Raw genomic sequence first — 26607 nt, 5'->3', positions numbered from 1 at the left:
CCCCCCCCCCTTTCCCACCCCAACAAAATCCATTTGCCTAATAAGTGAACCAAACGATGAAAAGGATGAGAGTATATAGGCCTATTATCTCATACAAATCGTTAACTACTGGTATATAGAATGTCATCTCAACCGCCTAAATTCTCTCACCTACCCAAGACAGGTAGGTGAGAAAATTGTTCAAGGTAAGAGTTTAACAAGTCTCTGTTGCGTTAAACTGTCAAAATTATCATGATGTTTACAGTGAAGGCAAAGAAACAGTAATGTAATGGTATGATAATGAATATCAGGTTCCACACAAAAACGTGAAAATTTGCTGTAGACTTTAGCTATTGAAAGGAAAGGTGATATCCACCACATGTCCTACTTCTTCATACCTGTATATCCCTAGCCATTGCTGGGATCATACCTCTGGAAAATCCTTACCTTTCTATATATGGCAAAGATTGTGCCAATGGATGCAAGACAGTCAATGTTCGAAGAACCATCCAAAGGATCAAAGCACACAATGTATTTACCCTGAAACACATATTAAAGATTATTTATAGCTTCATATCTAACAAATTACACTATCATAATTAGGTATTTTATGTACAATCAGCAAATCCACAAGCCTAACCTAGTAGTCACGATGAATATATAACCATTTTATTGCTAAGGTTTGGGGGGTTTTCTTTCGATTTGCAGCTCAGCAAGTAATTGTAAAAATAAATCATGCACCAAAATTGATAGTAACTGCAGGAGTTACTTCTTTAGAATCTTAAAAGACCATGTGATGCTTGTAATACAAATATTTTTTATACAGTAGAAAGAACTGTTTTTATAGTAGTTACAAAGGAAACTGAAGCAGATATAGAACAAAAAAACCCCCATTAATGAGCTCCTATGGTTTATGTTTTTTTCCTATGCTATGATTTCTATGTTTACGTGGCTTCTGAATATTTGTAAACTATTTGCTATGTGTATCTTTCACTTACAGGATTATTCACAAAAGGGTGAAGAGTTTGGAGAAGTGAACAATCTAGGCCAACATATAGTAGCCGATTTGTAACAATTCTCCAATTCAGCTCACTTTCCAGTTCAGCTATGTTGTCCTAGATCAGTGGTGGCGAACCTTGGCACTCCAGGTGTTTTGGAACTACAAGTCCCATGAGGCATTGCAAGGCTCTGACAGCCACATACATAACTCACAGAGGCAGATGCATCTTGGGATTTGTAGTTTTGGCACAGCTGGAGTGCCAAGGTTCGCCACCACTGTCCTAGATTGTTCACTTCTCCTGCCTTCTCCAAACTCTTCACCCTTTTGTGAAAAACCCTGTTAATTTCTGGAAATTAGGAGAGAATTTACTAACATATTCAAACACTAGAGGGCACTGTAGTAGAGCTGGTGACAGCTATTTTAAACCAGGAAAAAGGCTGTCCGCTGAGCACAACTCTACCCCTTCGACCTCTATATGTTATGTGCAAATCAAATTATTTATGCAGAAGAGTTAATGATAATATTTTTAAATATATCCAATAATGTTTTTAAAGCTAAAGAGCAGAAAAGCAGTTTACACAATTCACAAATACAAACATTTAGCTAACAAAAGATGTCTAGTTATTGAATAGCTGGCCTTACTGCATACAGTACATGTTCTAAGGATATAAGAAAAGCATACTAAAGTTACCCTATTACACGTACCCTATGCTCAGGCTCCACAATGAGTGCATGCTCGTCTTCTTCTGACACAAGGACACAGGTACTAAATGATGATTTTAGCATGTTGACAACCAAATCATTTGAGAGAACATCCAGCTTCTTCACCTGGTCTCCTGTCACATTGGTGGACCCAGCAATGCCGTATCTATGAGAAAATACCCAGTGTGAGAACCATTATTTCTGACAATAATAACTGTTGGTAAGTATGGTATTTATGACATTTTGGCTACTATAAGTTTAACTCTTAACATTTTTGTTTTTTTTGGAATGCGCGTAGAATGGATAAAACATCTCAGGTTTTTAAAGATGTAGTTTATTTGAATAGATTTCCCTTCTTTCCATGTGTTGGTACCTGGTCCTATCTGGGGTGGTTCATCTATACCAGGGGTAGGCAACCTTGGCTCTCCAGCTGTGCTGAAACTACAAATCCCATAAGGCATTGCAAGCCACAGGCATGACTCCCAGAGGCAGGAGCATGATGGGATTTGTAGTTTCAGCACAGCTGGAGAGCCAAGGTTGCCTACCCCTGATCTATACCCTTCTGTGTTTCAATGAGGTTGCTGATGTTAAAGGATAAGTGCACTTTAAAAGAAAGTAATGCTTTCTGCTATTAAAATTACAGCAGAAAAGGGTTGTGGAACTACAGATCCCAGTTTACCAATTACAGCAGAAAAGGGTTGTGGAACTACAGATCCCAGTTCACCGCCATGCAGCTTCTGCCCTAGTTTATTTCATTTTAGGTTCATTGGCCACTAGGAAATTACATTTCCAATAAAAACAAGGAGGAGAGGAAATATTGTTGTTTGGCTAAGCAGGGACACACCCCTGACCATATCTTTCAGTGCACACATTGCAGAACAGGATATTCAGCCAACCATGGATAACCTGTTCAGGTAACAATACATTTAACTATACCCGATCATATAGACATGATACATACAATTGTAGATTCATCCCTTTAACAATGGTTATTTTAAAATGAAGACTGCAATGATACACTGCATGATAAAACAAAACAAAACATAGTGGGGATGATTTACTACAGGAGTACAGCATATTCACTTTCAAATAGAATTTTTACTATCTTAGCCCTGGTTCACACCAAGGAGTTTTTGAGCAGTTCGGAAAGCGCTTTTAAATGCCCAACACAAGAAATCCCATGATTTTCAATGGCCCTGGTTCACACCTGAGCAGAACAACGCCAGCATAAAAACGCCTAATGTCTGAAAAAGGTACAGGTGCTTCTTTTTTGCCCCATAGACTGCATTGGAAATGGCCAAAAATGCGTGGCAGAAGCATGTTGCACATTCTCGTGAGCGATTTTGCACGTTTATATGCGCGTTGTTCCATTGCCCACAATGTTTTATGAGCTGCCAATCAAAACACGCGTCTCCATGTACGCGCGTTAAAACCCACATACAAATGTGCGCAAAAAATGTAAAAAAAAACACCATTTTGCTTCCACCTAATAAGTTGATTGAAGTCACCCTGTTACAATGCTGAGAGAAAATTAACTTAGCTTAGTGAATGATGAATCATATGTGAACAAAAATCCCGTCTTTTTAAATGTTCCTTACATACTGTATGATGGGTACTCTTTCCAAAGTGAATTTCCAAAGTGAAACTTCAGGGGTAGGCAACCTCAGCCCTCCAGCTGTTGCAGAACTACAAGTCCCATGAGCCTCTGCAAGACCCCGACATCCACAGGCGTGACTCTAAGAAGCATGATGGGATTTGTAGTTTTACTACAGCAGGTTGCCTACCCCTTGCCTACAACCATCCTCTGGCAAATGGTATGTTGCTGGCTGTAGAGATAGTAAGTTCTTAAAAGTCTGTCTGATAAAAAGCAAAATGTGATACTGATAAATGTCACGTTCTTTTCAGAAAGTTAAATAAATAAAGTAAACATCAATAGATTTTAATAGCTCTTGTTCCGACTATCATATTGCACTGCCTCCCCCTTTCCTGCCAGAGTGTGCCAGGTTGCTAAGAGCCGGGCAGGGAGATGTGTAAGGGCCATACACATCTCTCTGCTCAGCTCTTAGCAGCCTGAGACACTCTTGCCTGCACCAGCCGAGCTTCTGGCATCACTGGTTGCCAATGGGATTCAGTGAGATGCCGGCCAGAGCATCCCAGGTTGCTGAGAGGTGCGTAAGGAGATGCAGAGCCCTTACACATCTCCCCACCTGGCACTTAGCACCATCACTCTCCACCAACACCCCCCCACCACCATTGATTGTGCACCATCCAATGCCCCCACCCCCCGCCAAAGGGGACATAAGCATGTTCTGGTCCGGCACAATGTAAGTATAGGAAGCATGCTCAGGCTCGACACAACATGAGTGCAGACCAGTGTGGAAGTGGGGAGAGGGGAAAATCCAGCCTAGTACCATGGCAAGTCCTGTCATTCTAATATCTTGTTTTTTTTAATCCTTCCCTACCTTGTTTGCTAGGTTATAGCTGGGTTATCCTCAAAACGCATACACACATGTCCAGTGAATCCAGCACGACTATTCCCATACTGCCATCTCCTTTACTTACATCATCAGGAGGCCAGCTGTCTCTTCTAGTTTCTTGCAGTCAGCCCCCTGATGACGCCCATATGCCGTGGAGCATTATCAGTGTGCAGGCTGCAAGAGCCAGAAAGAGATGACACGCAGCAGTGCATGCGCTGTAGAGCACCCCAAGGCCTCCTGGGATGCATATTGTAGGAATAGGGTGACTGGGACATCATTCTGACCTAGGTGAGAATGCCACGAGTGCTGGGAGGGGTCCCCAAAAAAAGGTATTTGAAAATAAAAATTAGGGATGCACCGATACCACTTTTTTAAGACCGAGTACGAGTACCGATACTTTTGATCAAGTACTCGCCGATGCCAATTACCAATACTTTTTCTTAAAGGACAAGGTCACATTTTTTCTAAAGCAATACAAACTAATGATTTTAGGTCAGTTTCTTAATATTATGATTCATGAGATGACGAGGGAGCATGATGCCGGCTTCCCAGCCAATCAGGATGCCGGGCGCTGCGTCATTACACGGCACCCGGATTGGCTAGCGTTCTGACCAATCGGGAAGCTGGGCAGCGCGTCATTACACGCTACCCGGCTTCCTGATTTGCTGGGAAGTCGGCTCCATGCTCTCTCATCACAAGTGACGAGAGAGCATGGAGCAGTTTCCCGGCCAATAAGGAAACCGGGCAGCGTGTAATGACGAGCTGCCCGGCTTCCTGATACAGGAAGTACTCGTGCTAGGTATCGGAGCATTTGGGCGAGTACGAGTACTCACCCAAATACTCTGTATCGGCACTGATACCGATACTAGTATCGGTATCGGTGCATCCCTAATAAAAATAAAAGGGGGGTAAGGAGGATGGGGGTAATAGTGCAATGAGAGAAGGTGAGTGGGGAGGGTGAAGGCCCACATTGAGCAAACCCAGATCTCTCCCCATCAGTCACCCTTTGGAAATACTGTATCTTCCCTCCTATAAATGAATTAAGTGTACTGAGGTTTCTTGCATGAAATCATTTAGCAATGCCAGTTCCGCAAAAGCAGAGCTAACTTTTCTGTAAATTGTGTTGCATCATGTAACAGCCACACTTCTACAGGAAGTAAGGTCAGAAGATGTACCGGCAGATGTATTAGGATTCTCACTAGACATGGAATTATTTACAACAGGCGTCAAAGCTCACACAACTTAGTCCTGAACAACTACAGTACTCTTTCTTAGACGATTCATTGTTAGACGATTCGTAGAGACAAACAAGCCATGCATTGTACAGAATGGCATTATTGTGCAACAAAAAGCATTTCTGATTTGGCAATACTCTGTAACAAGTCACATTTGCAGTCACACCCATTTTATTCATTTCCAAACCCTGGCAAAGCTACATACACTTTGGCTGGGTGCCCAATGGTCCACTTTGCTGGGGAACTCTGATAAATAAAAAGGTTTACTGTAAAACTCCAGCCAAGGCTTTCCTTAATTTTGGATAGAATAAGAAAGGGATAGATCCTCTGTCAGGATTTTATTACTGCCTTCGTTCCAGTTGGGGAGACTTCCCAACACTTTCTGTATCAGTGACACCCAGGCCATTGCTGTGAGCTGCACCTACTGTATGAGCAATTGGACATAGTTGCACAGTACTGTATATGTGGTTGAATAAAGACACAGTTCCATTGAGTTCATCCTTTGTGAGTGTGTATGTGTGTGTGTGTGTGTGTGTGCCATGTCAGAGTACCCCAATATACGGTCTGAAAACCTATCAACACCTTTCCAGCTCACCTATGTATCTGCACCCCCCCTTCCTAGCCAACTATGTCACACAGAGGATATCAAACTTCATGGCCAGGTCTAATGCTGTAACACTGCCACCTGCCAACAAACTATTCTTCTCTTCCTCAATGTGCTACCATACTGCCTGCAAACCAACCATTATATTTACATATTTGCATGCAGGGAGGAAGACATTTTAAAAAGTTACATATTTTGTGTGTTTAACACTGTACAAAAGTGCTTCATGCCCTGAAAAAACTATACACCACCTACCTAGAATCCCCCAGTGGTACTTGCACATGTGTTCACACCTTTCCAGGTCACCCAGTTCCCTAAAGGCTACCAAGCTGCGTGAGCTGGTATGGTGTTGGCAGGTTTGAAGACTAAGCTGTATTTAGTTCTGTCTTTACCTCTGAAAAGGGTAGAGGTGGTGAGCTGAACTCCAGGTATAAATTATTATGCAGGGCCCAATATAAGTATGTATGTCACACCTGAGTGGGCACTGGAGATCCTGTAAAACACTGTAGTGGCCAGTATGTAAAACTAAAAAAAGTGTAAAAAAATAAAAAGTTAAATCAAATAAACAACCCCCTCCAAAAAAAAAAAAATTTAAAGCCCCTCTAGCCCCTGCGTGCAAAGTAAACACATGTGTCAGATGCACCTCTGTGCGAAAACAACAATTGTACCATGCATGTAGGGTATCATCATACAAGCCAGGGTGGAATAATTCTAGGGCCATTACTCAAAGTTACCTCTTAACCAGGGATGGTCAAGTTTGAGGCAACTTTGGACCTCCAGATGTTGTGGAACTATAAGTTCCATAAGGAATTGCAAGACTCTGACATCCATGGGCATGACTCCCTGAGGCAGAAGCTCTGGTGATGGAATTTGTAGTTTCAGCATAGCTGGAGGGCTGAGGTTGCCCATGCCTGATGACCTGTAAGAGCTGTTAGAGCCTCGCCTATAGACAATTTGGGGTACTAAATTGTTTTGCTGTTTCACAGTTGAACCCAATTTTGAGGCTTGACATGTTTGGTATCTATGTGCTCGATGCAACCTCTTCTTTATATATATTATATTATATATCTATCTGTCTATCTAAAGGCAAAACTAAGAAGTTTTCTTTGCATAGAGTAGTGAGGGATTAGAACCACTGTCAGGTTTTTATTGCCGCCTTCGTCAAATCTGGGGCAGTTTAGTCGCATAGTAACCAATCAGCTTCTCTCTTTAGTTAAGCATTGAAAATGGAAGATAGAAGCTGATTGGTTGCCATGGACAACTGCTCCAGATTCTGTCTGCTCCAGTTTTGACAATCCCGCCCCTCCCTCTAGTTGTCCAGATCATCTGTCACTGGTAATGTAAGTAAGGGGAAATGTAATATTTGAGTTACCAGCAGAAGAGGAATAGAGGGTATTTAATTTACAGGTATTTATCTAGCGCCGACAATTTACGCAGCACTTCACAAAGTTACACATTCACATCAGTCTCTACCCTCAAGGGGCTTACAATCTACGATCCCTATCTCACATGCATACATAGAGGTTCTATTTAGAGTTTATGTCGATTAGTTGTTGCAGCCCTACCAGGGACCCCCAGTGCTGCAAGGCAGAAGCGCTAACCACTAGACCACTGTGCTTCCAATGCCTCTCTAGGGGCAGAATTGTGGCTCCAAAGACTTTAACGGGAGCATCTGAAAAACTTTCGAAAATCACGTCTTTACACATGTTTTTCAGGCGCACCTAATTGGGGACCAAAAAACGCATGATTTTGCTCATGTACTATAAGTCACCTATAAAAACGCAAGTTCAAGCATGCAAAAAAAAAGCTTTTAAACCAGGAGTGGGCAAGCTCCGGCCCTCCAGCTATTCCACCACGCACCTGTCTCTGGGAGTCATGTCTGTGGCTGGGAGAATCTTGCAATGCCTCTTGGGATTTGTAGTTCCACAACAGCTGGAGGGCCGGAGTTTGCCCACCTCTGATCTATATCTTCTGAATAAGCTCATGCTTAGGCGTGAATCGTGCAGATATCCAGATCCTGCTACATTGTATCAATAAGAGTGTGAACTCATCCAGGGACACTGATCATGGCCACTAACAACGCATAGAACAACAGAAGCCCCCGTTTGATATCTAGGACAAATAAAGTATTCCATCATTAGTAGTCAGTGTAGTTATAAGGCTCAACACATACACACACGTTACAATCTGACTGTACAATCTACCAAAACTATGGAACAGAAGGACCTACCTAAACTATGCAATCAATCTGTATCCATTCAGACAGATTCTTGCACTACATACCTGTAGTGCAAGAATCTGTTGGAGCTAGTGAAGATGGTACAATCACATTGCAACGTATGTGGCTGACCATGCACTATACCAGCTGAGGTGAAACTACAAATCCCACCATTTCTCTGCCTCTGGAAGCCATGCCTGTGGCTGTCAGAGTCTTGCAATACCTTTTGGGATGTAGTTCCACAACATCTGGAGTGCCAACGACTGTCTTCCCCCTGCACTATACAATCTGATTGTACACTCTCCTTTAGATCTAACCAATTATGAAGTACAAGGGGCTGTCTGAATTGATTTGCTTGTTTAGGTCAGTCCTCATATTACTTAGTTTTGATAAAGTTGCAATCAGATTGTTTAGTGTATGGCAGTGACATCCAGGATGACAGATCTCCTATAGGTGACAATACTCACAGGTTGGCCAGACCTGCTTTGCGCACAGCAGTAGATATGGCTTTGATAGCAGTGCAGAGGGAATTCAGCAGCTGGGTCATCTCTCCCGTGCCTTTGGCTTTGATGCCTTCTTCCATGACGAATCTGGTCATGGTGATGACATTGGTGTTAAAGGGGGCCTGGTCTGTCATGGTGGCGATGAGTGCGGCGAGTGCAAGCAGGTAAAGACAGGTGAGCGCTCTGCTGGATGGACAGCTCAGCACGGTCCTTGTACAGTGACACTCTTATACAGGAAGGCACGCCCCCTCCCACTTCTACCAATCAGGATGTGGGTGTGTGACAGGCACGGACTCTGACCCAATCACTGCACAACTTTTCACTTTCACCTCGCTGCTTCTTTCCAACAGTTCAGCCCCAGGGGTGGAAGAGGAAATGTGACAGTGTTCTGCTTCCCATCCCCCTCATCTAACTCTGCCCAGATGGCTAAAGTCCACGAGAAGTTGTGAAAACAGCTCACTGCACACTACACATCTGTATTGTCTGCACGGTACAAGGCTGAGCTTCTCAGGAGGAGAGCACACAAAGAAATCTACTCAAGTCAGCAAATATCAGAACATTGGAGGGAATTGATCAAACCTGTACAGAGACTCTGGAGCAGTTGTCCATATTAACCAATCAGCTTCTCTGTTTGATTTTCAAAGCATTACTGAACAAACTGAAGGCAGAAGCTGCTTGGTTGCCATGGGCAACTGCTCCAGATTTTATCTGCTCTAGTTTATTTATGAAATCCCCCCCTTAAGGGGAATATATCAAAACTGGAGCATCTGCCCATGGCAACCAAGCAGCTTGTCTCTTTCATTTTCAAACCTTAAATGAACAGAAGAGAGAAGCTGATTGGCTACTATGGACAATTGCTCTAGTTTTTCTCTGCTCCATTTTTGATAAATTCCCCCAATTATATATACATTATTAGGGCACCCATGGCCACACTTCCCATTCTGATATATATTACTTCCTATTGTTTAGGGGAGGATTTAACCCTTTCTCCCTAGGTAAAAGAATGGATCATTTGGTCCCAATCACACCTGGGGCCGATTGAATAAGACTCATGTGATCTGCCGTGGGTAGCGGGGGACACACTATAATCCAATGAGAGCTGCCACCACCCCCAGCTGTTCGCATGGCGTCTGCGAGCAATCACACAGGCTGTGGTTACCTGCGGAAGACCACACCTGGGTGCAGACTGTGTCCAGGTATGAATGAATATGAGTATGATATCACTAAAATAGCTACCAGGGGCCATAAGAGCCCAAATCATATCTTAATGCATACAGTACTCCACTGGTTTCTAGGCACAAAACTGGTATTTGCATGGTCAATGCTCAGGCATGAAGGATAGGTCACTGTACATTGCATTATGTGGATGGGTTGTGTCTATGCACCTCATAACTTCAATTGGAATATCTCAGGGAGCTCAAGCTGTGCTGAGAGTATACTTAATGTAATGGTACTGGTATGATTTTGAATGATATGGTACCTCAAGTGATCAAGCAAGTTAAGGTTTAATCACAAAGATCGTCCTACGAGTTCTTACAGATGCTAAAACTTGCTTTTATTAAAAACCAACCAAAACCAAGAGAACTATGGGGTAACCTTTTTCATCCCATAGTTCCCTTTAGGGTCACGGGAGGACATATACTAACCTCCTCCAGTGACCCAAAACTCAGTATGTAGCGGGCTATAGCTCACTATATACTGAGAGCGCCACAGCCTGGACAGATCCCGACAATACTGTGCAGATCCACCCAGCTGGCTGATTGACAGCGGGCTCTGCCTATCCAGAGGCAGAGCCAGCTGTGCCCACCCCCTACCCTGTCCATTCCTCCAGTCAGCACTGAAGGATCAGAGAAGGGGAGGGGGAATCCTTGCGGGGAGCGGTGACTAGCCGATGTAGCCTCGCGTGCCAAGCCGGGCACGCGTGCCGGGGGTTGCCGACCCCTGCTCTACAGGGAGATGATGGGGGTGTTCGCTCACTTCCCGATCTGTAGATCCGACGTGTGGCAGCTTCATTGTCACAGGTTGGCTCTAACTATAAGGATGAGTGTAAATCACTCACCCCATAGTTCTCCTTTAACAGTTACAATACAATTATTATTCTTAGATAAGGTCCATTTACCAAAAGGGTAAAAAGAAGACATCTAGCACTGGATATTGGAAGGGGTTCCCAATGACCATCACATGCAGTGCTGCTGAATTCTACTTCCAAACAAATGAAAATCAGCTTAGGCAAGATGTCAACATGAACAAACTCAACAGGACAAGTTACACTGCCGTGTCAGTAGTTGGAACTACAGTGTTTGCTGTTTGTCTGCTTTGGTTAAAAATGTTTCCATAGTGTTTAGTTCACATCAGTAGGTGAGAGAGCAGATGATCTTTGTACAGGAAGCCTGTTAGTTGTTGTCTTGTATGTACTGTATATTGGGTGGACCCACTATATGCCCAAGTGCAGGCAGCTAGGCCAAGATTAAGGGGTGTTTTTTATAAAGAAGTAAATCTGGCATTTACTGTACCACGCATTCACTGATATATGTGTTTTAAATAACAGTGATTCACTACCAGTGAATGTTTGGATAAAGTCACATTCACTACTTTGTAAATATGCCCCTAAGTTTCAGCCATTTATTGGATATCAGTGCAAGATATGTGCGATTTATTCGGAATTGAAATTCAGACGAACATCAGCATATTTGGACATTTGGATGCATCCGAATTTCCAAATTAAAGAAAAAAACAAATCCGAACGTATCCAAATTTTCTGATAACTAAATTCAGATGCATCCGAATTTTTTTCTAAATGTCATGAAGAATAAAGTTGTGTTGCTAAACGTTAATATAAAAAATAATAATTTAAAAACAGTGTGGAGTTCACACCCTAATTCTTACCAGACCCTTCAGGTCTGGTAAGAATTTTAGGGGGGACCCCAACGTCTAAAAACAAAACAAGAAAAAATGTGGGGACCCTCTAAAATACCTTACCAGACCCTTGATTCGAGCAGCAGTCTGGAAGAGCAGGAAAGTTGGGGGTGAGCATTCGCCCCTCTTCACCATACCAGGCCACATGCCCTCCACACGGGGAGGGTGCTTTGCCGGGGGGACCCCCTGGCAAAGCACTTTGTCAGTATATCGATGAGGACAAGGGCCTCTTCCCCACAACCCTGGTCCGGTGGTTGTGGGGGTCTGTGGGCAGGGGGACTTATAGGAATCTGGGTGCCCCCTTTAGATGCTACCCCCTTGTGAATGAGTAAGGGGTAGTTGTTACCCCTACTCATTCACCAAATACAGTAAAATGGTAAATAAACACAACGCAACGTAAAAAAAAGTCCTATATATAAAATAAAAACACAACACAGGTTTTTGACAAGTTTTTTATAATAAAAAAAAAAGTCCCACAATGTAATCCAAAGGTCAATCACGTCGTCCACGTCATTTATGATGAACGACAGCCACCGACTCGGTGAAATAAAAAAATCCCAGCTGTCACGACCAAACACCGGCCGCAAAATGACAGCTCTGACCCAAATGTCAACAAAGGCATGACATCACAGGACTTGTTCTGCCCCTTTGTTTACATTCTGTGACAGCTCTGGGTCCCCTAATGGAATGTAAACAAATGGGCAACACAAGTCCCGTGACATCACAACTCACTCCACCTCTTTGTTGGCATTCAGGAGGAGAGCTGTCATTTTGCGTCCAGTGTTGGCGGGCGGCAGGATTTTCTTTGGGGGCGAGTCGGCGTCCGTTGTCCATCTCGAATGACGTGGATCTGTATCGCTGGACAACATGATTGACATGTGGTTTACATCGATGGACATTTTTTTTGTTTGTTTAAATAATGGAATTGTTAAAAACCTGTGTTGTGTTTTTGTTTTTCAAATAAAGGATTTTTTTTACAGTGTGGTGTGTTTATTTATAGAAAAAAAGGGGGGAATTATCACCCCAAGGATACCCAGGAAGTTGTTATTGCCGTAGAATGTGTGGGGCCCATGGCATGAATGAGTGTATGGTTGAGTGTTATGTACAACATATACATTTTTCTATATGTTTATTGGTTAAATAAACCTTGATGACTGGTTACTACCATATGAAATAGGAACCTATTGAATGGTCTTAGATCTCCAGAAATATCCCTTTCTTTTGGTGTGTTTATTTACTATTTTTCTGTATTTGGTGAATGAGTACGGGTAACAACAGCTACCCTGCCCACAGACCGCCCACAACCATCAGGCCAGGGTTGTTGGGAAGAGGCCTCATCGACATGGGGATAAGGTGCTTTGCCATTTTCCATGTTGACATATGTGTGTTTTGGCAGATATACTGTACACAACACACATATACACACATGCTGTAAACAAAATGTAGGATGCACAAACAAAATTTAAAGTGCAAATGAGATGCATTCTGGATACTGGCTAGTTATTTATTACAGGTATTTATAAAGCACCAACACTTTATGCAGCACTTTATATACTGTACATTCATATGCCCTCAAGGAGCTTACATTCTGAAGCTGGGTATATACAGTTATATTTTCTTTGTTCAACCTGCAGGCTGAACAGAGAAAAATGAACAGATTCCTCTATCAACGCTTACCAGTGTGAATGGAGGAGTCCCCTGCTGCTTTGCATTGTATTCTGACAGCGGCCGCTGGCCGCAGCAGATTGGCTGCTAGATCCGTTTGGCCAAAGACTTTCCAATCTGCTTCTTTGACCAGCTGATCAAGGGATGGTGGGTGGAAGGGCTCCAACAGCGGCACCCACTGTGCAAATTTCAGCCGGTCCATCAAGAACCGTCCGACATTTGCACTGTATAGCCTACTTAAGATCACTGTTGCCAATGCATACACATACTAGGGTCAATTTAGGCCAGAGCCAATTAACCTACCAGCATGTCTTTGGAGTGTGGGAAGAAACCAGAGTACGTAGAGGAAAGCCACACAAGCACAGGGAGTGCATGCAAACCCCATGAAGATAGTGTCCTGACCGAGATATAATTATATGTGGTCTTATCTCCTAGAACACATGAACAAATGTAATAAAAACCCTTTTTCTTCTTTCCTGTAGTTTTCAGGAGTTCCTCCAGCGCTGGTGCCGGTCTCTGATCCAGCGCTGACTGCTATGTCTTCTGTGTCCCATGGAGTCTGTTCGCTTACATGCTTCCAGCAGCATGCATTGTGTCTCTCCATTTCTCCTGGCCGAAGAGCACTACTGCGTATGCGCATGCCCCATCATCCTGCTTGGCCACTAGAGCAGCTCCAGATCTTCAGACGGGAGCGAGCGCGGGGAGACACAGGTAAGTAATTACCTTTTTGGTCACTTTTTCATCATTTTTTATGTTTTTACATATATCTACTGTGTGCTAGTGTTGAATTCTACTTTAACATTTACAGCACATACAAAATGTTATATAGACTTTATATAGATTTCATATCAATAATCTTAAACTTGATCAGTATTATTAGTAATTTTGTTAAATATGTTTAGTACTACTGAAATAAATGTAACCTTTATTGTTGAACTCTTTCTAATAATTATTTCTATACAGTGGCACCCAAGAAAAGAAAAGTCTTGATTGCCTTGTTTTTGTTTGCTCTTTGAAAACAAATTGTGCCTTGAATGATGATAAGGAACAAACAATTAGAAAAAAAGCTTGTTCAGCAGGTTTAACTGTTTTTCTTTTTCCACCGGACAGGTTTATTGAAGGTTTAACCCTAACAACACGGATGACAAGTACTGGTGAATTGTTCTTTATTGAGTAATTATGAAGTTTTAATCAATGGAAAATATCAGTTGTACTGAACTTATATGCTGCAGTATCTGTACAGAACATTTTTAGGAAGTGGGAACGTTTCGGAAAGCACAAACAATATTTATAGATGAGTCTAATGCATGGATCTGATTCTTACTGTTAGATATTACATGGATTGCAACCTTCCTGCAAAATATATAGTTAAAAGGAACACGCAATTATGAAAATCAATGTAATATGGGAACATTATTCATCAGGGCCCATGCTAGAGGCATCAAAGATCCAAGCTTACAAATTTGGTTATAGAAATAATTTACCTCCTCCTCTTTTTAAGTGTGAACATCTGTATCCACTCAGCAACTTAATTTCCATGAGCAAAAAGTTTGTACATTTGGTTAAACTCTTTGCATTTGTGCAGTGTTAACAGACATTGAAAATAAAATGTGATATTAAATATTAGGGATGCACTGATACTTTTCAGATACCAGTGCCGATACTTGGCATTTCCATGAGAACTACCAGGGTTGCAGCGGTTGCAGCTGGGACCTGGCTCTGGCGCTCCAGCACTGTCCTGAAATCATTAGTCTGTATTGTTTTAGAAAAACTGTCACATGACAATAAACAAAAATGTATCAGTACTTGTACTTGTAAGTACCTGGGCAAGTATCATTACTTGTACTTGCAAAACTGGTATCAGTGCATCACTTGTATATATTTATAAAAACAAAATTATACATTAAAACAGAGATGTACAAATCCCAGGAGCTCCGTGTGCTCCTTACACATGACAGCCGCCTCCTAACTTTTGAATTTTTCTCTAGTCTAGTCTTGGAGCTGGAAAAGTATCTGTACTTGTACTTGTAACGAGTACGGTACTTGGTATCGGTGTATCCCTATTACATATACAAAAGCCTTAATCCATTGTCTCTGACCGTTTAAAAGTTACCTAATCAAGGACAGACTCCTGATCGCTGTGACCGTCGATCGCATGACCAGGAGCTTGTGCCCAGCTCCTGATCATATAGAATGATGAGGGCTGTCGGTAACAGCTCAGTTACTAACTTGGGAGTACACAGTGAGTCCCTTTTCAGTACATAATATTAGACGTTAGTGTCTAATATTCTGTGCTGAAAATAATTTGGCATTTTTTAGCAAAGGGAGTACCAATTATGACTATTATATTTGCTACTATACGTGTGAGCTGCTTGGGACTTGGTTATTAACGTTATATCATGACCACAGCATGATAAACTTAAAATTAACATTCCATCTTCACATTCTTTATCCATGTACTGCATACTTATAAGTAGATTATCTGCATTGCTTAGTCGACATGAATACTAAGGTATATTATATCAAGTAGCAAAGAACACACTCGAGGCCTGAGTTACTAAAAGACTAATATTGACCCATAAACTTCCTTCACTTCACATACCCAAATAGGTTCAGGTAAACGTATTGTATTTTTATCAAACTGAACCTGACTTGGTGTTTTCAACAAACAAGCATGGGCATGAAACGTATCATTTAGAGACACAACAATCGGTGGTCCTTAACATTGTAGACTTTGGCACAGTAAATCTAGCATCAGATAAGGGAGCTTTCGGGACTGCTCTAGACTCAGGATGGCTGCTTTGTTCTCCAACAAGAAAAGTACAGGTTAGGGGTTAGGATCAAGGATATTCCTAAAGGGTTAAAAGCTTGGTTAAATTTTAATATTTAAAGTGACATAAAGTCAAAAATCTTTTTCCCTCCCCCAATGCTAGTGTAAGCACTTACCTTAATCGATGTTTCTTAATCCGATCTTCTTCTTTCCTGTCCTTTTCATCTATCCCTCCAGCGCTGCGGCGGGTCTCCGATCCATCGCTTACTCCTCTGAGCTTGCTGGAACTTCCTGTCCCACGGTATCTGCATTCGGGTTCACGCGTCCATAGACTTACCTTGCGTCTCTGCTCACGTCCCGGCAGAAAATGTGAACTGTGCATGCGCCCGCCCCAAGATGCTTTGTGGCCGCCTGATAATTTTCAAATTTTTGACCTTTCTCTTCTCTACTCTACTCTACCGACTACCTCTATGACAAAATCTCACCCCTGTCCTGTCCTGACCTGGCTATTTCTGTCTACAACAGCTCACTTTCATCCTCTCTGGACACTTTGGCTCCCCTCACTACACGCAGACTTTGACCACGTCCACTACAACCGTGGCAAACAAAAGAAACCAGACATCTAAAAATACATAGCCGCGCTCTTGAGCGACTGTGTCGAAAAACTAGGTTTCTGCAAGACTTCACCCTGTACAAAGCTGCCCTCCTAAAATATAATTCCTTTCTCCGTGCTGCCAAACAGACTTATTTTGTCACTCTCATTAACACACTCTCATCCAGACCACGTCAACTCTTTTCTACTTTTAACTCTCTACTATGTCCCCCACCGCCACCACCCACTAACTCACTCACTGCCCAGGACATTGCCATTCATTTAAAAAACAAAATAGATACAATCCGAGATCAGAACGCCACTGTGCAGTCACCTTCCCCAATTCATGTTCCAAACCCACCAACACACTTGTTACTCTCCTCTTTTGACCCTGTCACCACAGAGGAGGTTACAAAGCTTCTCTCTGACACCCACCCCACCACTTGCCTCCTTGACCCTGTTCCCTCACCACTACTTCGGACACCCTCTTACTCTATCCTACATTCTCTTACTCACATTTTCAATCTCTCACTCTCTACTGGCATCTTTCCCTCCCCTCTAAAGCATACCATGCTCCCCCCAATACCCACAAAACCATCAATGGACCCTACCAACCACAACAATCTCAGACCAATCTCCTTACTGCCATTCACCTCCAGACTCATAGAACGCCTTATCTACAGCAGCCTGAGCCGCCACCTCGCTGACAACAACCTTCTCGATCCCTTACAGTCCGGCTTTCGCCCCTAACACTCCACTGAAACCGCCCTCCTAAAACTCACTAATGACTTACTAACGGCTAAGAACAATGGCCACTACTCCTTACTCTTGCTATTAGACCTTTCTGCTGCTTTTGACACTGTGGACCACCCGCTGCTCCTCAAGAAACTCCACTCGCTTGGCCTACAAGACTCTGCTCTCTCATGGTCCTCCTCTTACCTATCTAAACGCTCCTTTAGTGTCACCTACAAATCTAACTCCTCCCCTCCTCTTCCTCTCTCTGTAGGGGTCCCCCAAGACTCTGTCCTTGGACCCCTTCTCTTCTCTATCTACACCTCCTCCCTTGGTCAGTTAATAACCTCACATGGCTTCCAATACCATCTCTATGCCGATGACACTCAAACCTATCTTTCTACTTCGCAACTCACCCCCTCAGTGTCCTTGCGTGTCACTAATCTACTAACTGACATATCCGTCTGGATGTCACAACACTTCTTAAAACTCAACCTTTCAAAAACTAAGCTCATGATATTTCCTCCCGCCCGTGTACCTTCCCCCAACTTTTCCCTTGAGATAGTTAAACACAACTATTTATCCCTCCCTCCATGACTCGGACCTCACCTTTCTTCCCGGCATCCAATCACTATCCAAATCCTGCCGCCTTCACCTTTGTAACATCTCCAAAATAGCCCCTTCCTCACCAAAGAAACCGCTAAATTACTCATCCACTCCCTTGTTATATCTCGTCTTGACTATTGCAACTCCCTCCTCATTGGCCTACCACTACACAGGCTATCCCTCCTTCAGTCTCTCATGAATGCAGCTGCTAGACTCATTCACCTAACCAACCGCTCAGTGTCTGCAACCCCCTCTGTCAATCCCTACACTGGCTTCCAATAGCCCAAAGGATAAAATTCAAAATATTAACAACCACTTACAAAGCCATCCACAACTCTACCCTGGCTATATCTCAAACCTGGTCTCAAAGCATCACCCTAACCGTCTCCTCCGCTCTTCATAAGATCTCCTGCGTTCCAGCTCCCTCATCAACTCCTCCCATGCTCGCCTCCAGGGCTTCACTAGAGTCTCTCCCATCCTATGGACCTCTCTACCCCAACCTGTCCGTCTATCTCCCACTCTGACTGCCTTTAGGCGATCCCTTAAGACTCATCTCTTCAGGGAAGCCGATGCCACCTCAACCTAACCACTGAACTATCACTTTCTCAAAGAATTCATCCCCACTGTCAGAGACTCACCCAGCGCGTCCGTTCTCTCCAGCGGCGCGCCGTCTCTACCGTGACGTCACGCCTGGCTCCGCCCCCTGACCTCGGCTTCCGTTCTTAGCCAGGGCGGAAACGCTCACTCGGCGTTCTGTCAATGCGGAACGTCGAGCGATGTCTCCCCGCACTGCACATGTCCAGGCTGCCTGCTGACGCTTCTATCAGCTGTGGCCGCCCTCTGGAACGCGACACTTCACCCCCCAGCTCATCTCTCAGCTACAGCAGGACTATACAGGCTTCCCAGCAGCTAACCATCCTCTCCTAAACCGCAAGTACTGGGGCTCTCCCCCTATCTACTGTTGCTCAGATTGCATTGTAAATACCTGGCTGCTACCAACTGCTGCATGGTACTGAGAACTGTTAGTAAGCACGACTCTGGTGTTAGCACTGAATTGCCTGATCTTACTGAGGTGTATACCCCACATGCCTGCACTGTCTGCTTAGGATAACCTGCATTGCCTGCTTAGTGTAACCTGCATATATATAGTACCACTACCTTTGGTGGCTCAGCCAATACAAAGGTCTCAGAAGTGCGGGGTGTGCCATTGGGAACTACAGTCCCATCACTCCCCCATAGCTGTACGTAGCAGACTACTAGCTGCTACACCACCAATCCACTTATCCTCTTCACCCTTTAGGCCAGGATACATGATGTACACTGAGTGTATTAGGGAACCGTCTATCTGACCCAATCCCATAAGGCCATACTTAAAGAGATCCGCAGCTGTGATCCTAAACCGTACTCTGCTTGTCGGTCGTGACACCCACACAGCTACCTCCTCATGTATCACTTGCCCCTCCCTTTTAGATTGTAAGCCCTCACGGGCAGGGCCCTCCTTACCATCTTGTCTTGAATTGTATTGTGATTGTAATGTCTTCCTTATATTGTAAAGCGATGCGCAAACTGTTGGCGCTATATAAATCCTGTATAATAATAATAATAATTTTCGGATGGGAGCTCGTGGGAAAGACACAGGTAAGTATTAACCGTTTTCAAAGCGGGTTTTTTTTTCTTTTACACTTTTTGCATATATCTACTGCTTGCTAGGGGACATTTTGCATATATCTACTGCTTGCTAGTTAGGGGACATTTTATAAATGTAGGGATCAAGGCACACACAATATGGGATGTTTTTAGGAGAAAAAACCTTATACTGAGAACTACCAGTTCTCATTGCCAAAATTTATTGTAAAAGGTTGATAATCCCATGTATATAGGCCGTGGCATTTAAAGGATGCTCAATTGGTACCAAAGTGTGCCAAGAAAATATCCCCCACACCATTACACCACCACTACCACCAGTCTGAACCGTTGATGCAAGGCAGGATGGATCCATGCTCTCATGTTGTTTACACCAAATTCTGACCCTACCATCTAAATGTTGCAGCTGAAATTGAGACTCATCAGACCAGGCAACGTTTTTCCAATCTTCTACAGTATTGTCCTGTTGTTAGCTGACAGGAATGGCACCTGGTGTGGTCTTCTGCTGCTGTAGCCCATCGGCTTCAAAGTTCGACATGTTGTGTGTTCAGCGATGGTGTTCTGCATACCTCGGATATAACGAGTGGTTATTTGAGCTACTGTTGCCTTTCTATAATCTCAAACCAGTCTTCCCATTCTCCTCTGAGATCAACAAGGCATTTTAGTCCACACAACTGCCGCTCACTGGATATTTTCTCTTTTTCAGACCATTTTCTGCACACCATAGAGATGGTTGTGCATGAAAATCCCAGTACATCAGCAGTTTTTGAAATACTCAGACCAGCCCGTCTGACACCAACAACCATGCCATTTTCAAAGTCACTTAAATCCTCTTTCTTCCCCATTCTGATGCTCAGTTTGAACTTCACCACCTCTAGATGCCTAAATGCATGGAGTTGCTGCCATGTGATTGGCTGGTTAGCAATTTGTGTTACCAAGCAATTGAACAGGTGTACCTAATAAAGTGGCCGGCGAGTGTATAGTTCAATGCTAGCAATGTACCGTACATATGACAAAAAAATCGATATTTTACACTGCCTAGTAGGTAAAGTGGATATATTTAACAAACACGGCAATGTGTGTATAGTACACTGGGCACCCAAGCAACATACAACCAATGTATTAGAGAGGATATGCACAGTCGGAATCTACAGCAGCAGACTTCAAAGTTTGGATTAACACTGATGTGGTACATTACGTTTATTATGTTATGGCAGATCATTAATTTTGAATGGGCTGTCAACGCACTCCGACACAGGTTTTGATGCAGCTGCACATTTTTTTTTGCAAAACAGCAAACCACCATGTACTGAGGGTTCATATATGTGCATTGTGGTGTGCCTAAACACATGTAAGTGTGGTGGGTGGTGTATATGGGTTAGGGTGCAATTTAAGAAGAATGGGACCACAACACATTGCACACAGAGCTGTGCATTAATATATACTATAGTAAAACATGTATTTTACTGTGTGTTACCACAATGCAATAGTGTGAATCAGGTTTCTAGTGGCGAAAAAAAGGAATACAACTAGGGGAATTTTAGAGACTCCAAGAGAATATATTCTACAGACAATTTCCAGTGAACTATTCTGTATCAGAAACGAGCACACTTCACAGAAACGACCACACTGCACATGCATAATGAATTTGCAATATTTTCATAAAGATAAGATTAGTATCTGTGGGTGTGTTCATTTTAATAATGTCGTCCAATCTTTGATATATTTATATTGGTGGATGCTGGAATAATTCCACATGAGCAAATATATACAAGAAGCTATTTCTTTTATATTCTGTATTTCATAGTAAATACAAAAATCCACTTCCAGCCAAGAACCATGATCAGTTACATATATAGCTTGAAGGGAATCATTGGAATGATGGGTAGTAGACCATTATATTAGTCATATAACGATCACGCCAATTTATAACTGGATTTGTCATTCAATCTGTTTTGATCCCAACATTGCCCATCAGAAATGTTTGATAATAGGGGGGATTTTGGCTAATTTCTCCTTTTCTTGTCTCTAGCATTTTTCTGAAGATTTGGTCTAAATAGCCAAGTTTGCTATTTTGGTTGCTCTAACAATTAATGTGCCCCTTTGATTATATGGGTGCTCTAACAATTTTTGTACCTCTTTTTCTTTAGAAAATAGACTCTGGGGGGGGCGTGGCTTGGTCATGGCAGCAGGCAGACGTGGTTGAGCTGAGCTCCACAGTGTGGAGGTGATTTTAATAGCTTTTTTAGCCGCAGGAACAATTCTCATCTAATGACGAAGTGCAGGAGAGAGTCAAAAATACCCTGAACCCTGTTGCAGTTCTGCATGGATTATCTCCACCAGGAACAGACTCTGGGGATCCAGGCCTACCAGTGACCCACACGTGTCCTGATCTGATGGATTCGCAGCCAGCCTCTCCTCGGAGCACTCAACTATCGAAGCCAATGGATCCTGCTATGCCGGAGAGAGGTACTCCTTCTCAGCTGTCTTCCTCTCCAAGTTCACTGCTGGATGCCTTGCGGGATACCACTTTGCTGAGAGTCTTTTCTGATGCACTGGCCTCCCCACTCCCTGGCCTGGCTCAGTCTTTAGAGCTGCACTCTCTTTTGTCTGCACTCCCCACATGTGAAGACATCCAATCGATGACTACCCAGCATGCAGCTACGCTCAAGGCTAATCTTACGGAGGTTCATGCCAATGTCTCTCAGCACGTCCAGCACTTGGAGGCAGCTGAGAAAAAGTTGGAAAGTTGCATCTCTCAGTTGAAACTTACCTTGCAACAACAGAAGGCATACCTGGTTCATATGTAGCTTCGTATGGAAGACACCAAGAATCGCAACCGGCACAATAATCCACAGTTGCGCAGGATACATTTAGGACATGGCACACCGGACCGGACGACCCACGGAACCGAGGTGAGTAGATCCCGGGTCTGAACGAGCAGGATGTCTACAGGAGAAGGTTAGTGCAGAGACGGAGCTCCGGTGGACACGTCCGCACTGCTTCACATCCCGGCCACGCCCCGTAATGGCTATCTTTAGCATGATCCTGGATAAGCCTCCAAAAGAAGCACATTGAGTTGGATAGGGTTCATCGGACCCTGGGGCCCCGCAGGTCGGACATGGTTCACCCAAACTCACTAGACTTCCTAAGTGAGAGGGGCCAGAGGGAGTTCCCCCATCTGAGACCTCGGGAGCAAAGTTGTCGGAGAACCTGACCTAGGTCTGCCGGTTGAGCATCAGCCCAGGAGGATCCGGGAGCACCGAAGAGCTGACTGGTAACTCACCTATTTCCGAGTATGAAACCTGCATTTTCCCCTTATTGACTTGAACCCCTTGAACTCCCATAGCTGATGGACTTATTTTCATCCATGCGGTATGTTCCATTCTTCTGCTCGTAACCCGTAGGGCTTTCAGATCCTGGTAGGCACCTCACCTGTGCTGGATGTACGCCAAGTGGATATGGGGGTGCTAGGATATCTTCTCCTTCCTCATCTAGCTTGGAAAATGGGTCCCTATTATCTTTCTCTGGGTCTTTGACCTAAACCCACGGATGTTGGAGACGTGTTGTATCTTCAGAGGACCAGTTATTACATGTAGAGGCTGGGTCGGGTCTACGGTTGGACCGTTTCTGCTGCCTCCCTATTAGCTGGACTTGCTACAACGCTACATTTCCGGAGTGGGGTCATCCAGGCAGTCTTTGTGCTGTTTTATGGATGAAGCCTTGTGTTTTATTCCTGTGGTTCACCAGTTCATGAATTACTATTGATGCTATTGGACTTATATTACACAAGACCATTTTCCCAGCTGGAAGGGGTCCCTGGTACATCTTGGTGGGATGGACTGTTTTACCATTTGGTAAATTTTTTGTCTTGTCATTTTCCGTTTCTGTTCCTTATCTTTATTCTCTGTCTTCCCTTTTCTTGGCAGCCCATGGTCGTGAGAGGGGTGGTCACTAGTCTTTGGACGATACTCTTCCTGCTACTTCTTTTTCTAGCTTTGAGTTTACTGGGTCTCTTTTTACCTGTTAGGGCATTAAGGTTAGGATGCCAGAGGTTACAGTAAAGTCCCTGAATGTGCGAAGCTTGAAGATACCTGAAAAACATTCTTGTCTTCTTGCAGAATTATGGCGTTCGTGATCCCACATTGCTTTCTTGCAAGAAACTCATTTTAAAGTGGATAAGATTTCTAAATTGAGATACTACCATTTCCAGTTTTTTACCACGCCCCTTCCCCCGGATTCAAAGTCAAAGAGTGTTAGTATTGTACTAGCTAGGACCCTTTTCTGGTCGTATGTAGACCTGGGGGTAGAATGCTCATGGTTAAAGATGATTTACAGGGCCAACAGTTGACCCTCACCACCCTATACATTTCCTAACTCTGGACAAGTGGGGTTTCTTGAATCACTTTGGTCGCAATTGGTAACCTTTGCTGAGGGGGTGTGGATAGTGGGATGAGACTTTAACTTGATATTAGACCCACAGCTGGACTTTTACACATCTTACTCTTAACTACTTATGAGAAATTGGCGGATTTTAAGATCAATTTTACTAAGTCGGTGATGCTAAATATCTCACATCCTGAACCGAGACCGAGTTGTGTTCGGGCTAATTTTCCATTTAGATGGGCTGAAACTTCGATTACATATTTGGGTGATGATTCCAGCAGAAAACATGTTCAAAACATGTTTTTTCATGAACTTTCTACCAACCCAAAAGCGTATCTAGGCTGATATACATTCATGGGATCGCCCGGCCATTACATGGACAGGACATAAGCGTATTCTGAAAATGACCGCATTGCCCAGAATATTGTATTTGTTTGAGACGCTAACGATTGTGATCCCTACTACTTTCCTTAGACAGTTGTGATCTACTTTTCTCGCCTTCCTATGGGCTAAGTAGGTGTCAAGTACCGTCCAGAGCTGGAAAGGGGGGTGGCTTGGGCTTCCCTGACCCTGGGCTATATTATAAGGTGACTCACCTTTCCGTGGTAGTAGTTTGGTGTTACAATTCCGAGTCCAAATTGTGGGTCATCAATACGTGTTGGGAAAGTCTGGGTTAGGTGACCCTTTTACATTACCCTGCATGGGCAAAGGTAAGGGTTACCTTAACTGGTACTAGCCACAAAGCTGTTGCTGTCTTTGCTTCTATAAGATCACTATTATTTTTGATTCAAAGGTTTTCTCGCACGATTTATGCAGCAGTTATCAGCAGGACCACAAACACATGCATTTTGAGCTGCAGCAAAGTGCTAAATACTATTCTGATTGTCAAACACAGATTAGGTGACTCCAGTGTACTCAGAAGGAGTCCACTGTTGGGTTTATGCTCATGATGATAGTATGATGATAGTTACTTTGCTGGAAAAAGTCATGAAATTTGTTGTCTGCACTAGCATGCTCAAAGTTACACCATAATACAGATTATCATTCCAATACAGGTTTTATATAGTGCCAACAGTTTGTGCAGTGCTTTAAAAGTGAGGAGACAGTACAGTTACAATGCAGTTCAAGACAAGATGATTAGGAGGTCCCTGCTCGTAAGGGCTTACAATCTAAAAGGAGAGGCAAGTGATACAGAAGCTAATATCTGCAAGGAGATGAGGTGATGGAGAAAATAAAAGTTACATTGTTAGGTAGAGGTAGGACAGGCTTCCCTTAAGAGATGAGTCTTCAGGGATTGCCTACAGGTGGACAGAGTAGGAGATAAGCGGACAGACTGGGGATGTGAGAGGCTCTGGAGAAGTCCTGAAGGTAAGCATGGGATATTTTAGCTTCACAATATATATCTTCAGAAAGATATCTAGCTTCACATCGTTCCTTATTTATGCACCCAGCTTATTATGTGTGTACAAAGGTGTGAAGAGACATGCTGCCGGGGAGAATTTTAAACAACTTGGTCAGATGGGTTTGCTGAGCCTCTTCTATTAATGGTTTGTAACTTCTGTTACTAAAAAGTGATGGCACTGTTCGTGTGGTGTATTTAACATTGAGGATGCATATTCATTATTATTCATTGAAACTTTGTAGCAGTTGTCAAGCAGTAGAATCTCTACCTATGTACCCATGCAAGGCATTTCATGTACTGTAATATGTATTTCTGCACTAAACAGGCTAAGTGACTTGTTTTCTGAACTAGCAGTCAAGGACTTAAAAACAACCAATCTGTCAATGTGTGCTGCTGCAGGGCACACACAGAATGTGAATTACTGGTGACATCAAACAATCCAGGCCACTGTTAATGATAAACAGCTAAAAGCTGAAAGGGTAAAGGTCTGTCTGGTCATAGGTTAGGACTCAGGACTTCACGTAAACAGCATAATTTATTCATTTCTTGTATAGTATGCTTACAAAAATCCTAAGCAATACACTTAATGGTTTAGAGCACATGGAAACATTTTAACCATTAACTGGTGGATGTTTTAAAAATATTTTTTTTCATAAATCCATATGACAGAATAGATTGAATCCTTCTTTGCCATTTAGGGTGGAAACCTACATGGGGTAACCCTATGATATATTACAGTTCTGTAAAGTGACGTCATAGACTTCTTGATTGAGTCACTCCTTTCACTTAACTAGGGGGCCAAGAAAGAATACAAAGAACCGTCCTGCTGGCAACTTAATATCTTTTTTACTCAAATTTATGTTAATAGTCTTAGAATGCAAAAAACATGCTTTTGGACAAAAAAAGTGATACTGTCTGCTTTCCTATCTGATAAAGCAATTACTGTTAAAGCTCAGCTTACACAACTACCCGTGCAGTGGGGCTCTCCTGCACTGCTGGTGCAAGTTGCTCCTCCTTTCTTTGGTACCTTAAAAAAAAACACTTTTACTTATCTTATCCCTCACTTCTGCAGGCTCCTCCTCTCTGTGTGACTGGTCCCCCAAAATTGCTTTTCTTTGGCGCTCCATCCATCAGTCACACTCTGACATCATTACATGCAATGCAGGACCAACAGTT

General features: G+C 43.2%; 1 protein-coding gene across 1 annotated transcript in view; it reads right to left on the bottom strand.

Moving 5' to 3' along the window:
• Positions 1-8937, bottom strand: part of LOC108788139 (fructose-1,6-bisphosphatase 1-like) — a 13181-nt gene extending 4244 nt beyond the window's left edge. The window contains 3 exon segments of the mRNA XM_018557866.1: positions 427-519; positions 1685-1847; positions 8683-8937. Coding sequence (XP_018413368.1) covers positions 427-519; positions 1685-1847; positions 8683-8852 — 426 coding nt within the window. The 5' untranslated portion in view covers positions 8853-8937.
• Between the last annotated feature and the right edge of the window lie 17670 nt (positions 8938-26607).

This window comes from Nanorana parkeri, unplaced genomic scaffold (genome assembly GCF_000935625.1).
Source record: "Nanorana parkeri isolate BGI_ZX_2015 unplaced genomic scaffold, ASM93562v1 scaffold307, whole genome shotgun sequence".
NCBI lineage: Eukaryota > Metazoa > Chordata > Amphibia > Anura > Dicroglossidae > Nanorana > Nanorana parkeri.
This window is presented reverse-complemented; position numbering and strand designations above follow the sequence as displayed.